Source organism: Blastocystis hominis (genome assembly GCF_000151665.1).
Source record: "Blastocystis hominis, Singapore isolate B (sub-type 7) whole genome shotgun sequence assembly, scaffold_9".
Classification (NCBI taxonomy): domain Eukaryota; class Bigyra; order Opalinata; family Blastocystidae; genus Blastocystis; species Blastocystis hominis.
The window spans coordinates 144,301-158,419 of record NW_013171868.1 but is presented as its reverse complement, the minus strand read 5'-3'; the positions used below and the strand labels follow the sequence as shown (position 1 = coordinate 158,419).

The window sequence follows — 14,119 nt, the reverse complement described above, 5'->3', positions numbered from 1 at the left end:
TGCCGGACAAAGAGAACAGCTTTACTCTACAACTGAAGATACATGAAAAGAGCGGTGTGATGGACGATTTCCTATCAGGATTCTAGAGTTCTTTGTCAAATCAAACACAAAACTCACAACTAACAAACCATTAAACCATTGTTTCCAACTCTTCAATAACCTCTCTCGATTCTCTCCCGACTTGATGACATTCCGACAATTCATTTCGTAAATTATTCACCGTTGATTGAAGTGATCGCATCTGTTCTCTAAGCTTCGCGTTCTCTTCACTCAATTCTGTTCGTTCTCGATCCAGTACATCGACTTTCTCCTTTAGTTTCTCTACCAACGTTGCAAGATTCACATCGTTCGCCTTCCTCGTTTCCACCCATTCTCTGTGAATCACTCGGCTTCACTTGCTCCCTACAATACCATCTTCAGCACATCCCTTTCTTCGATCGATTCACTCCACGACATTTCACTTCGTTCACTGCAAATCGAATATCGAGGAATATACGAATTTACAGACAGCGAATCTGAAAAGCTTGGAATCAAAACGCCGCGAGCAGCCGATGCCACTCGAATCGAACTGATCGTTTCTCGCTACTAATAAGTAGGTAATGACGTCTCGACCACACAACACTTCGCAGGAGACATACAAAACAACATGTGAGTATTCGAGGACCTATCAAAGATTGGCTGCATCAGCTTCGTCAGTTTTGAATCGCGAAATCCGGAGCGGGTCATCGCTTTATCCCACGACACACGACCTCTCAAAACCCGATACATCGACGAAAGACCTAAATTGATCTTTCTAGACTCATCTAAGAACTCTCCGGAAGTTCCTCGTGTGTGCTGCGCGCCTGCAAGATCTACAACACGAAGAACGCTCCAGATAGCATCGTTTTGCATAATGAAAAGTGAAAAAAGAACATGTGACCGACTGGACTTCGGACTCCAGTCGGTGGCCAACGTATGGCGAGTATGAAGGGCACGGGAGAATATCTAGAAGAAAATGATTACTAATAACAATAAACAAACTTTGGTAAAATCAGAAAAATGAGAAAATGAAATCTGTTTGGAGTTCACGAAAAACAAGTGATCAGTGCTTTCACGAATAGATAGGACAGCGTGCTTCTCAAGAAGATCAAGTACCGTCTCCTTATATACCTCAACAAGAGAAAAAGATAGAGAAAACTATTTCACATTAACACCACAGAACCATACTTTTTGCTTAAGCAACTCATATACAAGGAGAAAAACAATTCCTGAACTAGTATCATCTCCAAAAAGGCTATAAGTCATACCGGAAGCAGTATAGCCATAGCTAACTAAAGAAGCTAAAATAACATAAAGAGATAAATAAAAACCATTCTGTCCACAGACTAAAGAATCAATCAGTGGTACACAAATGGAATTATACACATCTTCCGTCGTCGCATCCATCCATAAAAGTGAATCTAGTGAATAATCAAACAAAAAACAACCAAACCAAAGAAAAACGTTGAGCTTGGGATTTCACCTGGTTTATCATCTAATAATGTAATCGAGTTATATTCCTTATTAAAACTCCACGCAAGAGAACGATTGTTGGATATCTGACACTCAACTTCCCAAACCACGTCTCACTTCGTTTTCATTCAATGGTCTGACTCTCACTGTCACATGCATTCGAAACCCTTGATCCTCATTCATACAATTCAACAATCTGAAAAAACTGTTCCGTTTTTTGGACTTTCTTTTTTTTGAAAAGGATAATAAGGAGGAGTATATTCTATTTGATAAGCCTGAAAGAGCCATCAAATAGAATATACACGGAAAGAAGCGAATAAATCGGGCACTCATGTTCATTATAATCATGGGGAGGTTTCAAGCTTTTGCTATTCTGTATTGTAAGGAGTCTATACAAATATAACCTTGGATTATTAGTATATGGTAATAATGATGAGCACTAAAATGTAAATGTAGTGTAATGAGTAATGGAGGTAGTCTTAATTCATCATTATTTTCGTTGACAGAAATGATGTGCGAGAGTAATTCAATAGCACGTGCCTTTTATCTCAAGTAATGTATTGGTATGGACAAAAAGGTAATATATGCTTTGCTTTTCTAATAAAAGAGAACAATGGTGATTGTAAAGGTAGAATAGGTCATTAGTCATTGATAGGGCTACATTGTAGTATTAAGTTCTAGAAAACTGCAAAGAACATTCCAAAACTATGCAATCCATTGTGTGTAATAATTCAACATAGATCTGTGTATGCTCTTTTTCTTTTACATTTCAATTCCATAAATCGGCTGGGTACACATACAACTCAAAGAACCAAAGCATGCTTATTCGTACCCTCCTAAAGAGCAATATTAGAATAATACAGCTATATACAGTTTAGTTTCGAATAGAAAAATATATCAGAAAAAGAATAAGCAAGTGGAAGGTTAATTTCGTTGCGACGACATCACAGAAGAAGAAAATACTATATCGATGACTCTAACGACGCGAAAATCTCAAAAATATGGGTTCAAATAAAAAAGAAAGGAACTCAGCAGAGATTAGTGAGAACATACTAAAAAGGCCTTTAATAATGTACATGCAGCAGACTCTTATTTAATACCAAAAGCATTTTGACAACTGTGACAATATGACACACTATGTTCATCCTACTATAGAATTGTATTGATTATTTTAATTCTGGTAGTAATACTAAATCCAACCTATTGTCGAAATAATAGAATGGTTCAATATTAGATAAACAATATGCCAAAAAGAGCCATAATTTCATCTACATAGGAACACCAGTAACTTTCTTCATTACTCTTTTGAGATGTATAATCTTACATTCCATATATTGGTAATAACCAATATTAGTATAGTGAACCATTTGTAACTATTGCCTAATAGTACCAGAATTAGTTTGATACTATGTTAATTATATATGATAAACACAGCAAAATATCGAAATTTTATAGAAAAAGCGACTGTCGAAGACACAATGAAACAAATAAACAAATAGAGCCATAATAGACTATACTAATTGGACTCTATTAAGTACTGCACATTTTCAACACAGCCACCTGCTAAAGCATAAAAACACACAATTGCAGTAATCCACCCAGCAGAAACGACTTTCCAACTTTCTAATATATAATAATCGAGCCTAGAGTGAAATCTGGAATGCAAATGAAGTATTGTCAATAATTAACAATATGGATACAGCATCTAGGTAGCAATTATAATACGAAGTAGGAAACAGAAAAAAGGTCTACTTAGTGATGTCACGAATACGCAGTAAAACAACGATTTCCATTTGGTTTCGATGCTAAATATATAAAATGGAACAACAGAGTAAAGATCAAACTCATATCTCTGACACGATGATATTTGTGAAGGGATGATATACCAAGTTATTTACCCAAAACAACAATGGTAGATCGGATAAATCGAACGTATATTTTAACAGAGCGATAACGGAACAATACCTGTACGTGTATTTATGATTATTATATAATAGTGATTACACCATAAGTAGACTGATAACAACGCTTTTGTGTTTTCTTTGTATATTTTCTTAAGTTACAATGGAAACTAGTGACCAAGTCAATACAATTGTTTCTGGCATCGAAAATCTGCAATCTCAGAGGATTAATCACGTAGGCACAATACAACTACAAGAGGCTTCTGGTATCAGATTAGCCCAGAAAACTGATGAAGAAAGAAGCAACAAGAGTGAAAGAGGTGCTTGCTGGTCATATGATGTATCTGCCCAGTTTCCTGTTGATATAAGGAAAATAAGTGGTTCTCAAGAGATTGAAGTCAAAAAACCACACGAAGGCTACATTATAAAAACTACTATGAAGTGGCGGAAAATGAACGGAAAGGCAAGTATATATTCGGACAAGGGAGTACTAATAGCCACTCTAAGATTTAAAAATGGAATAGCTACTGGACCTTGCACTTTGTATGATTCTGATGGACTTTTGTTTTTCAAAGGATACTTTGAGAATGGATACCGCAATGGAAGAGGACAGGAATATGACAGAGAGGAACACCTGGTATTTGATGGTTTTTTTGAAAAAGGACAAAGACGAAACATAATACCATTTGCAGAAAAGAAGGGATACTGGAAAGAAATGGACGAGAATAACAACTTGATTCGAATATGTCAATTGGATAATGCAGGCAGGTGTGATGGTATATGCTATTCTTATCATGCAGGAAAGATCGACAGAGTAAGTCGATACAAAGAAGACAAAGAAATTGAAGTACTGAAACAATTCTTTAATAACCAAATGGTCGAATATGAGAATGGCGTCAAACGTTATGAAGGCAATTATATGGACTCAGTAGAACTTAATTATCCAAGACATGGAATAGGAGAAGAGTTTGAGAGTAATGGGAAGGTTCGAGCATTTAAGGGCAATTATCGAAACGGAAAACGTTATGGGAAAGGAATAACATACAAGCACGGGAAGGCAAATAAAGAAAGCAAGTGGGTTCACGGACATAACAAAAACACATTTTGGATTTATCCGACATTAACAATTATCGGCATACTACTACTGATAATAAGTTTGATCTATGACTTATTCGTTGGTACTTCCATTCTATTAGTCGTGTTGGTCATTCATGTTCTTCGTTGGATATTTACAAGTTGCTGTGGTGTCAAGAAATGTTCCTCTGCTACTCTAGACTGGATATCGGATCTATCAAGTGAAATGATTTCAAGCATAAATGGTAATGACAAAACATGTAAAGCAAAAACAAAAAGAGGCTGTGGTGCTGTACTAAGTAATATATATTTGAGTATGACAATACTATTTGTGGTCACCTCAGTAATTATCGTGACCTGTACAGTATTGTACAGCATGTTTGTTAACCCCTATATCAGTAAAGTCCAAACTAAATACATAATAAAACCAAATAACTACAATAGAGTAAAGCGTTTTGAACTCACAAACAAGCCATTTCTCGAAACAATAAAAATAGGAGATAACAGTTGTAGTAATGCTAAGACATTCAAAATCGATGGATTGACATCATTGACATCATTATCGATCGGATCAAATTCATTTACTCAACATCCCAATGGATTTGGTAATGATTCTTCTAAATCATTCCATATATTGAATTGCGATAATCTACAATCAATATCAATCGGTAAATATAGTTTCAGTGATTATAGTGGTGAATTTGAGTTATCGAATCTACCTGAACTACAATCGATATCAATTGGTAATATGAATTCAAATTCATACAATTTCTATTCGGCATCGCTTATAATTCGAGGTATTGAATTGATATATTGTGTTTTGCTAACATTATAGATTTACCGAAACTATCTATATTATCGATTGGAAATGGATCATTCACAAATTCGACAACATTCCAATTATCAAATTTGGATTCATTACAATCATTGAGTATCGGAAACAATTGTTTCGAACCATTAGCGATATTTTCAATCGATGGATTGACATCATTAACATCATTATCGATCGGATCAAATTCGTTTACTCAACATCCCAATGGATTTGGTAATGATTCTTCTAAATCATTCCATGTATTGAATTGCAATAAATTAGAATCAATATCAATCGGCGAATATAGTTTCAGTGATTATGGAGGTCAATTTGAGTTATCGAATCTACCTGAACTACAATCGATATCGATTGGTAATATGAATGTTACATCATACAATTTCTATTCGGCATCGCTTATAATTCGAGGTATTGAATTGATATATTGTGTTTTGCTAACATTATAGATTTACCGAAACTATCTACATTATCAATTGGAGATGGATCATTCACAAATTCGACAACATTCCAATTATCGAATTTGGATTCATTACAATCATTCGAATTGGGTAATGACATGTTCAATTTAGTCTCAACATTCCAAATCGATGGATTGACATCATTAACAACATTATCGATCGGATCAAATTCATTTACTCAACATCCCAATGGATTTGGTAATGATTCTTCTAAATCATTCCATGTATTGAATTGCAATAAATTAGAATCAATATCAATCGGCGAATATAGTTTCAGTGATTATAGTGGTGAATTTGAGTTATCGAATCTACCTGAACTACAATCGATATCAATTGGTAATGTGAATGTTACATCGTACAATTTCTATTCGGCATCGCTTATAATTCAAGGTATTGAATTGATATATTGTGTTTTGCTAACATTATAGATTTACCGAAACTATCTATATTATCAATTGGAAATGAATCATTCGGAAATTCGACAACATTCCAATTATCGAATTTGGATTCATTACAATCATTGAATATCGAGAACAACAAATTCAATTTAGTCTCAACATTCCAAATCGATGGATTGACATCATTGACATCATTATCGATCGGATCAAATTCATTTACTCAACATCCCAATGGATTTGGTAATGATTCTTCTAAATCATTCCATATATTGAATTGCAATAAATTAGAATCAATATCGATCGGCGAATATAGTTTCAGTGATTATGGAGGTGAATTTGAGTTATCGAATCTACCTGAACTACAATCGATATCAATTGGTAATATGAATTCAAATTCATACAATTTCTATTCGGCATCGCTTATAATTCGAGGTATTGAATTGATATATTGTGTTTTGCTAACATTATAGATTTACCGAAACTATCTACATTATCGATTGGAAATGAATCATTCACAAATTCGACAACATTCCAATTATCGAATTTGGATTCATTACAATCATTGAATATCGAGAACAACAAATTCAATTTAGTCTCAACATTCCAAATCGATGGATTGACATCATTAACATCATTATCGATCGGATCAAATTCATTTACAAGCATGAAGAATGGATTTGGTAATGATTCTTCTAAATCATTCCATATATCGAATTGCGATCATCTACAATCAATATCAATCGGCGAATATAGTTTCAGTGATTATAGTGGTGAATTTGAGTTATCGAATCTACCTGAACTACAATCGATATTAATCGGTGATATGAATTCAAATTCATACAATTTCTATTCGGCATCGCTTATAATTCGAGGTATTGAATTGATATGTTATGTTTTGCTAACATTATAGATTTACCGAAACTATCTACATTATCGATTGGAAATGGATCATTCGGAAATTCGACAACATTCCAATTATCGAATTTGAATTCATTACAATCATTCGAATTGGGTAATGACATGTTCAATTTAGTCTCAACATTCCAAATCGATGGATTGACATCATTGACATCATTATCGATCGGATCAAATTCATTTACTCAACATCCCAATGGATTTGGTAATGATTCTTCTAAATCATTCCATATATTGAATTGCAATAAATTAGAATCGATATCAATCGGCGAATATAGTTTCAGTGATTATGGAGGTGAATTTGAGTTATCGAATCTACCTGAACTACAATCGATATCGATTGGTAATATGAATGTTACATCGTACAATTTCTATTCGGCATCGCTTATAATTCGAGGTATTGAATTGATATATTGTGTTTTGCTAACATTATAGATTTACCGAAACTATCTACATTATCAATTGGAGATGGATCATTCACAAATTCGACAACATTCCAATTATCGAATTTGGATTCATTACAATCATTGAATATCGAGAACAACAAATTCAATTTAGTCTCAACATTCCAAATCGATGGATTGACATCATTGACATCATTATCGATCGGATCAAATTCATTTACTCAACATCCCAATGGATTTGGTAATGATTCTTCTAAATCATTCCATATATTGAATTGCGATAATCTACAATCAATATCAATCGGCGAATATAGTTTCAGTGATTATAGTGGTGAATTTGAGTTATCGAATCTACCTGAACTACAATCGATATCAATTGGTAATGTGAATGTTACATCGTACAATTTCTATTCGGCATCGCTTATAATTCAAGGTATTGAATTGATATATTGTGTTTTGCTAACATTATAGATTTACCGAAACTATCTATATTATCGATTGGAAATGAATCATTCGGAAATTCGACAACATTCCAATTATCGAATTTGAATTCATTACAATCATTGAATATCGGAAACAATTGTTTCGAACCATTAGCGATATTTTCAATCGATGGATTGACATCATTAACATCATTATCGATCGGATCAAATTCATTTACTCAACATCCCAATGAATTTGGTAATGATTCTTCTAAATCATTTCACATATTGAATTGTGTTAATTTGGAATCAATATCGATCGGCGAATATAGTTTCAGTGATTATAGTGGTGAATTTGAGTTATCGAATTTGCCTGAACTACAATCGATATCAATCGGTGATATGAATGTTACATCATACAATTTCTATTCGGCATCGCTTATAATTCGAGGTATTGAATTGATATATTGTGTTTTGCTAACATTATAGATTTACCGAAACTATCTACATTATCAATTGGAGATGGATCATTCACAAATTCGACAATATTCCAATTATCGAATTTGGATTCATTACAATCATTTGAAATCGGAAACAATTGTTTCGAACCATTAGCGATATTTTCAATCGATGGATTGACATCATTAACAACATTATCGATCGGATCAAATTCATTTACTCAACATCCCAATGGATTTGGTAATGATTCTTCTAAATCATTCCATATATTGAATTGCGATCATCTACAATCAATATCGATCGGCGAATATAGTTTCAGTGATTATAGTGGTGAATTTGAGTTATTGAATTTGCCTGAACTACAATCGATATTAATCGGTGATATGAATGTTACATCATACAATTTCTATTCGGCATCGCTTATAATTCGAGGTATTGAATTGATATATTGTGTTTTGCTAACATTATAGATTTACCGAAACTATCTACATTATCAATTGGAGATGGATCATTCACAAATTCGACAACATTCCAATTATCGAATTTGGATTCATTACAATCATTCGAATTGGGTAATGACATGTTCAATTTAGTCTCAACATTCCAAATCGATGGATTGACATCACTGACATCATTATCGATCGGATCAAATTCATTTACAAGCATGAAGAATGGATTTGGTAATGATTCTTCTAAATCATTCCATATATCGAATTGTACTAGTCTACAATCAATATCAATCGGCGAATATAGTTTCAGTGATTATAGTGGTGAATTTGAGTTATCGAATCTACCTGAACTACAATCGATATCGATTGGTAATATGAATGTTACATCGTACAATTTCTATTCGGCATCGCTTATAATTCGAGGTATTGAATTGATATATTGTGTTTTGCTAACATTATAGATTTACCGAAACTATCTACATTATCAATTGGAAATGAATCATTCACAAATTCGACAACATTCCAATTATCGAATTTGGATTCATTACAATCATTGAATATCGAGAACAACAAGTTCAATTTAGTCTCAACATTCCAAATCGATGGATTGACATCATTGACATCATTATCGATCGGATCAAATTCATTTACTCAACATCCCAATGAATTTGGTAATGATTCTTCTAAATCATTCCATGTATTGAATTGCAATAAATTAGAATCGATATCAATCGGCGAATATAGTTTCAGTGATTATAGTGGTGAATTTGAGTTATCGAATCTACCTGAACTACAATCGATATCAATTGGTAATATGAATTCAAATTCATACAATTTCTATTCGGCATCGCTTATAATTCAAGGTATTGAATTGATATATTGTGTTTTGCTAACATTATAGATTTACCGAAACTATCTACATTATCGATTGGAAATGGATCATTCACAAATTCGACAACATTCCAATTATCGAATTTGGATTCATTACAATCATTGAATATCGGAAACAATTGTTTCGAACCATTAGCGATATTTTCAATCGATGGATTGACATCATTGACATCATTATCGATCGGATCAAATTCATTTACTCAACATCCCAATGGATTTGGTAATGATTCTTCTAAATCATTCCATGTATTGAATTGCAATAAATTAGAATCGATATCAATCGGCGAATATAGTTTCAGTGATTATAGTGGTGAATTTGAGTTATCGAATCTACCTGAACTACAATCGATATCAATTGGTAATATGAATTCAAATTCATACAATTTCTATTCGGCATCGCTTATAATTCGAGGTATTGAATTGATATATTGTGTTTTGCTAACATTATAGATTTACCGAAACTATCTACATTATCGATTGGAAATGGATCATTCACAAATTCGACAACATTCCAATTATCGAATTTGAATTCATTACAATCATTCGAATTGGGTAATGACATGTTCAATTTAGTCTCAACATTCCAAATCGATGGATTGACATCACTGACATCATTATCGATCGGATCAAATTCATTTACTCAACATCCCAATGAATTTGGTAATGATTCTTCTAAATCATTCCATATATTGAATTGCAATAAATTAGAATCAATATCAATCGGCGAATATAGTTTCAGTGATTATAGTGGTGAATTTGAGTTATCGAATCTACCTGAACTACAATCGATATCAATCGGTGATATGAATTCGAATTCATACAATTTCTATTCGGCATCATTATTTGAAATTAATAGTAACATTATAATAAAAGTGTGTAATATAGATATGCCTAATTTGGAATCTGTGATTCTTGGAGCTTATTCTTTTCATTCAGTTTTAGAAATAGTATTTGATGGTAGGAATATTTTTAAAAATTCAAGCTTAGATTTACCTAAATTAAAATCGATTGAGTTAGGATCTCTTTCATTATTTGGTCAATGGGGAAATAGCAATTGTAAATTGACAATGAAAGGTATTACTTACACAATTCACTTTCATTTATAGATCTTCCAGAATTAGAATCGATATTTTCCTTTGGTTTTTCATTATGGTCACCTCGTACTGTTTATATGAACAGTATAGTTTATTTATTCTAAATATTATAGATATTCCAAATTGTCGATATGTTACACTAGATAAAGCATTAAAATATGTTTCCTATCCTACAATTGCTACTTCAAGTAATATAAATGTTAATAATGTCAATTATAGATGTCAATTATAAATTGCGATCTATTGTTGAAGATCGATCAATTCCATCTGGATTATCTACATGTTCATATTTGGCATCATTGACTATGACAACTACAACATCAATATATATTCCGAGTAACAAATGTAATCACCAATCATTAACATCATTTGATTTAAGTGCGTTTAAATTAATCAATTCAATAGATATTTATGATAATAACTTTGGTAATACAAAAACATTTATTTTGGATGGACTCATTAAACTACAGCATTTAACGATCAGAATTAATTCATTTACTCAAGCGAAGTATGACTGGGGATATGATACATCAAAATCATTCCATGTATTGAATTGTGTGAATTTGGAATCGATATCAATTGGTGAGTATTGCTTTAGTGATTATAGTGGTGAATTTGAGTTATCGAATTTGCCTGAACTTCAATCAATTACAATTGGAACTGGTTCTAGTTGGTGCCGAAATTTCTATTGTAGCTCATTTGATATTCGAGGTATTGAATAAACATATTATATGGTAAATTTAGATTTGCCAAATCTTCGATCCATTAAACTTGGATGGTATGCTTTTGCCGATTCATTAGCAACACATATAGAAAGTAAATATGTTATTATTAAAGATAACTATTATAGACCTTCCTTCATTGCAATCTATTCAACTTGGTGGATATGCATTAGCTGGAGATGATCATCAGTCATGTTCATTGATAATGAAAAGTAATATAAAATAGGGTATTTATATAATGACTATAGATCTTCCCAGCTTAACAACTTTCACTTCTGAAGGATCCAGTTTTAAATTTCCTCGTTCAGTTACTTTAAGAAGTATAATAAGCAATACTAGTGTTTATAATAATAGATATTCCAAATCTCCAAAACGTTGATTTGTCTTGGTCATTCCGTCGAGTTCAATCTAAATCAATTTATAGTATTACTTAAGTTTTTGCCTAAGTGATAAGATGTTTCCTCTATTCTCGCAGACCTTGTCGTTATTTAGGAGTAGGTCTGAATATTAAAATATCTGGTTCTCTGCTGTTATAAGGATTAATTCATATATGAGGCAAGTTTTTGTTTAAAATCATTTTCCAGTTTCTCATTTTGCAATTATGTTACATAATAACATGAGGAAATAGTTCAGATTACATGCTTATATTCTCTATATCATTAAGAACGTATGCATATATATATATAATTATGCTTCTTTCAGCCAATTACTTTTAGATTTTTATTGCATATTCTTGAATCATTGGCTCTTGAATTTGTTTATATAGTTTTTCGATTGATTTTGATATATCACAAGATAATTAGTAATATGTGGAACTTATAGTGCACTTGATATGCTTATTCGTCATTAGAATCAATTTGATATTCATATAGATACAGTCTGTAATGTCACTTCTGTTTGTAATATTTAACACATATATTCATTGAATTAAGGCACAATATTCTATACTGTACATTTAGTAATATCATTTTTATAAAACACATTTAATCATCTGGCTGATCCATCTAATATTTCTTAAGTACGTAGTCATTTTTAATTATGAGATTACTATATTAGTAATAATTTTTATTATTTAAAATGAGCATTTATTCAATTATACTTTTATCCTCCATTTAGAATAATTATGTGATATTAAGGTTTGTTCTTTTTTCAAATAATCCACCTTATTGCATTATATTAACCTTTTACTCTGCAAATAATATTTATATGATTTGATTTTTGCCATTTTGTTTTTCGGTCAATTATGGGTATATCTCATATTTCACGATTATTGTAATTAAAGTATTTTACAAATTCTGACTGACACACTCATCAAACTACAAATACGGGGTCTGTAATCCAATGAATGTTATATTCCATATAAGAGATATTGTTTTCTGATAAAGTTAGTCAGAATTGAGCAAATTAATAAAAATGTGCATTGATACTTTTGCTGATGATAATATATATGTATACATTACTCGATTCTATGTGAATATCATGTTTTCTATAATATAATATAACATTCATTTGGATACTTTGCTTGAATGAACAATAACACAAAAATAGATATGTCATATCGCCATATAGAAATGTAATATAAATATACCTGAATACCATGCTTGACATAGTTATTCTGTTCTTTTGTTGTAGATATAATCAACTATGTAGATCATTACTCATAATATTAATAATAATATTAAATAAACCGGAGTATTATTTTCGAAAATGGTAGTAACGCTCATGTCAAGGAGTTAGTATATTTTTTCTATGAATATATCGCATATAATCTTATGTTAAACAATTATCGAAAACAGAATTTGTTGTATATGCCCAGTTATTAATAATGAATCGGATTGAATTATATGCAATAATCAGATGTGAAAATATATAGGAAATACTTGAAGCTCTTTGTCATATTTTTATTTCATTATTTATACCCATATTGAAATAAACCAAATTATATATCTTTATGCAAGGGGTTGTTACTAAAGCAGAGTTCAAATGCAAAACAATCATTTAAACCTGAATAATCATTAGAAAATACTATTAGTTCTGTAATGTAAACTATATTGTGTATTTCTTTACGAATTACTTCTTTAGATCATATCAACACTTGCATAGGAGGGAACATATGTTACTAATGTATGATATACAAAATGGTGCTTGATTGACGTAAAATAGTTTCATTCTCACTATACACAATCTGACAATTTCTTTTGTTCTAATCAATTTACGACTGATATATTATCAATTTCTTAAATACCAAATTAGAATTTAATATGGATTTATCCCAGTATTTCATTTGTATAGACTTTGGGACCTAATACAAGTGCTGGTAATATTAACAACTCATTCTTGTTTATTTGTTATTGGGCATTATCTACAAATGAAAGGAATTGCTTGATATCCGTTTTGTATTCTATTATAGATACCGTCCATCCTTCTTTTTATCATTATTAATCACTTGTTTCTGTCAAATAATATCAGTAATTTCAACAGAATCGTGAATACAGCTACTTAATCTACTACCATTTCGAGTTATATATTCACATAACAATTAATAAAATAGTTCTGAAAACAATTTAAGGTTATTAATAATGACTCCTTTTACATAATAACTTATTATTGAA

The 14,119-nt window shown here is 31.6% G+C and overlaps 2 protein-coding genes across 2 annotated transcripts in view; both read right to left on the bottom strand.

Annotated features, from left to right (window-relative positions):
• Window positions 1–130: 130 nt before the first annotated feature.
• GSBLH_T00006914001 (uncharacterized protein) lies at window positions 131–891 on the bottom strand (the record flags this gene model as incomplete). The annotated part of the gene is made up of 3 exons (XM_013043959.1): window positions 131–374; window positions 407–523; window positions 587–891. The coding sequence occupies 3 exons, from the start codon at window positions 889–891 to the stop codon at window positions 131–133; spliced, it is 666 nt and encodes a 221-aa protein (XP_012899413.1).
• Window positions 892–1,176: 285 nt separating this feature from the next.
• Window positions 1,177–14,119, bottom strand: part of GSBLH_T00004972001 (uncharacterized protein) — a gene marked incomplete at its 3' end in the record, with an annotated part of 15,307 nt that continues 2,364 nt past the window's right edge. The window contains exon 6 of the mRNA XM_013043958.1: window positions 1,177–1,488. Within this exon, the coding sequence (XP_012899412.1) occupies window positions 1,177–1,488 (312 nt within the window). The remainder of the gene's footprint in view (window positions 1,489–14,119) is intronic.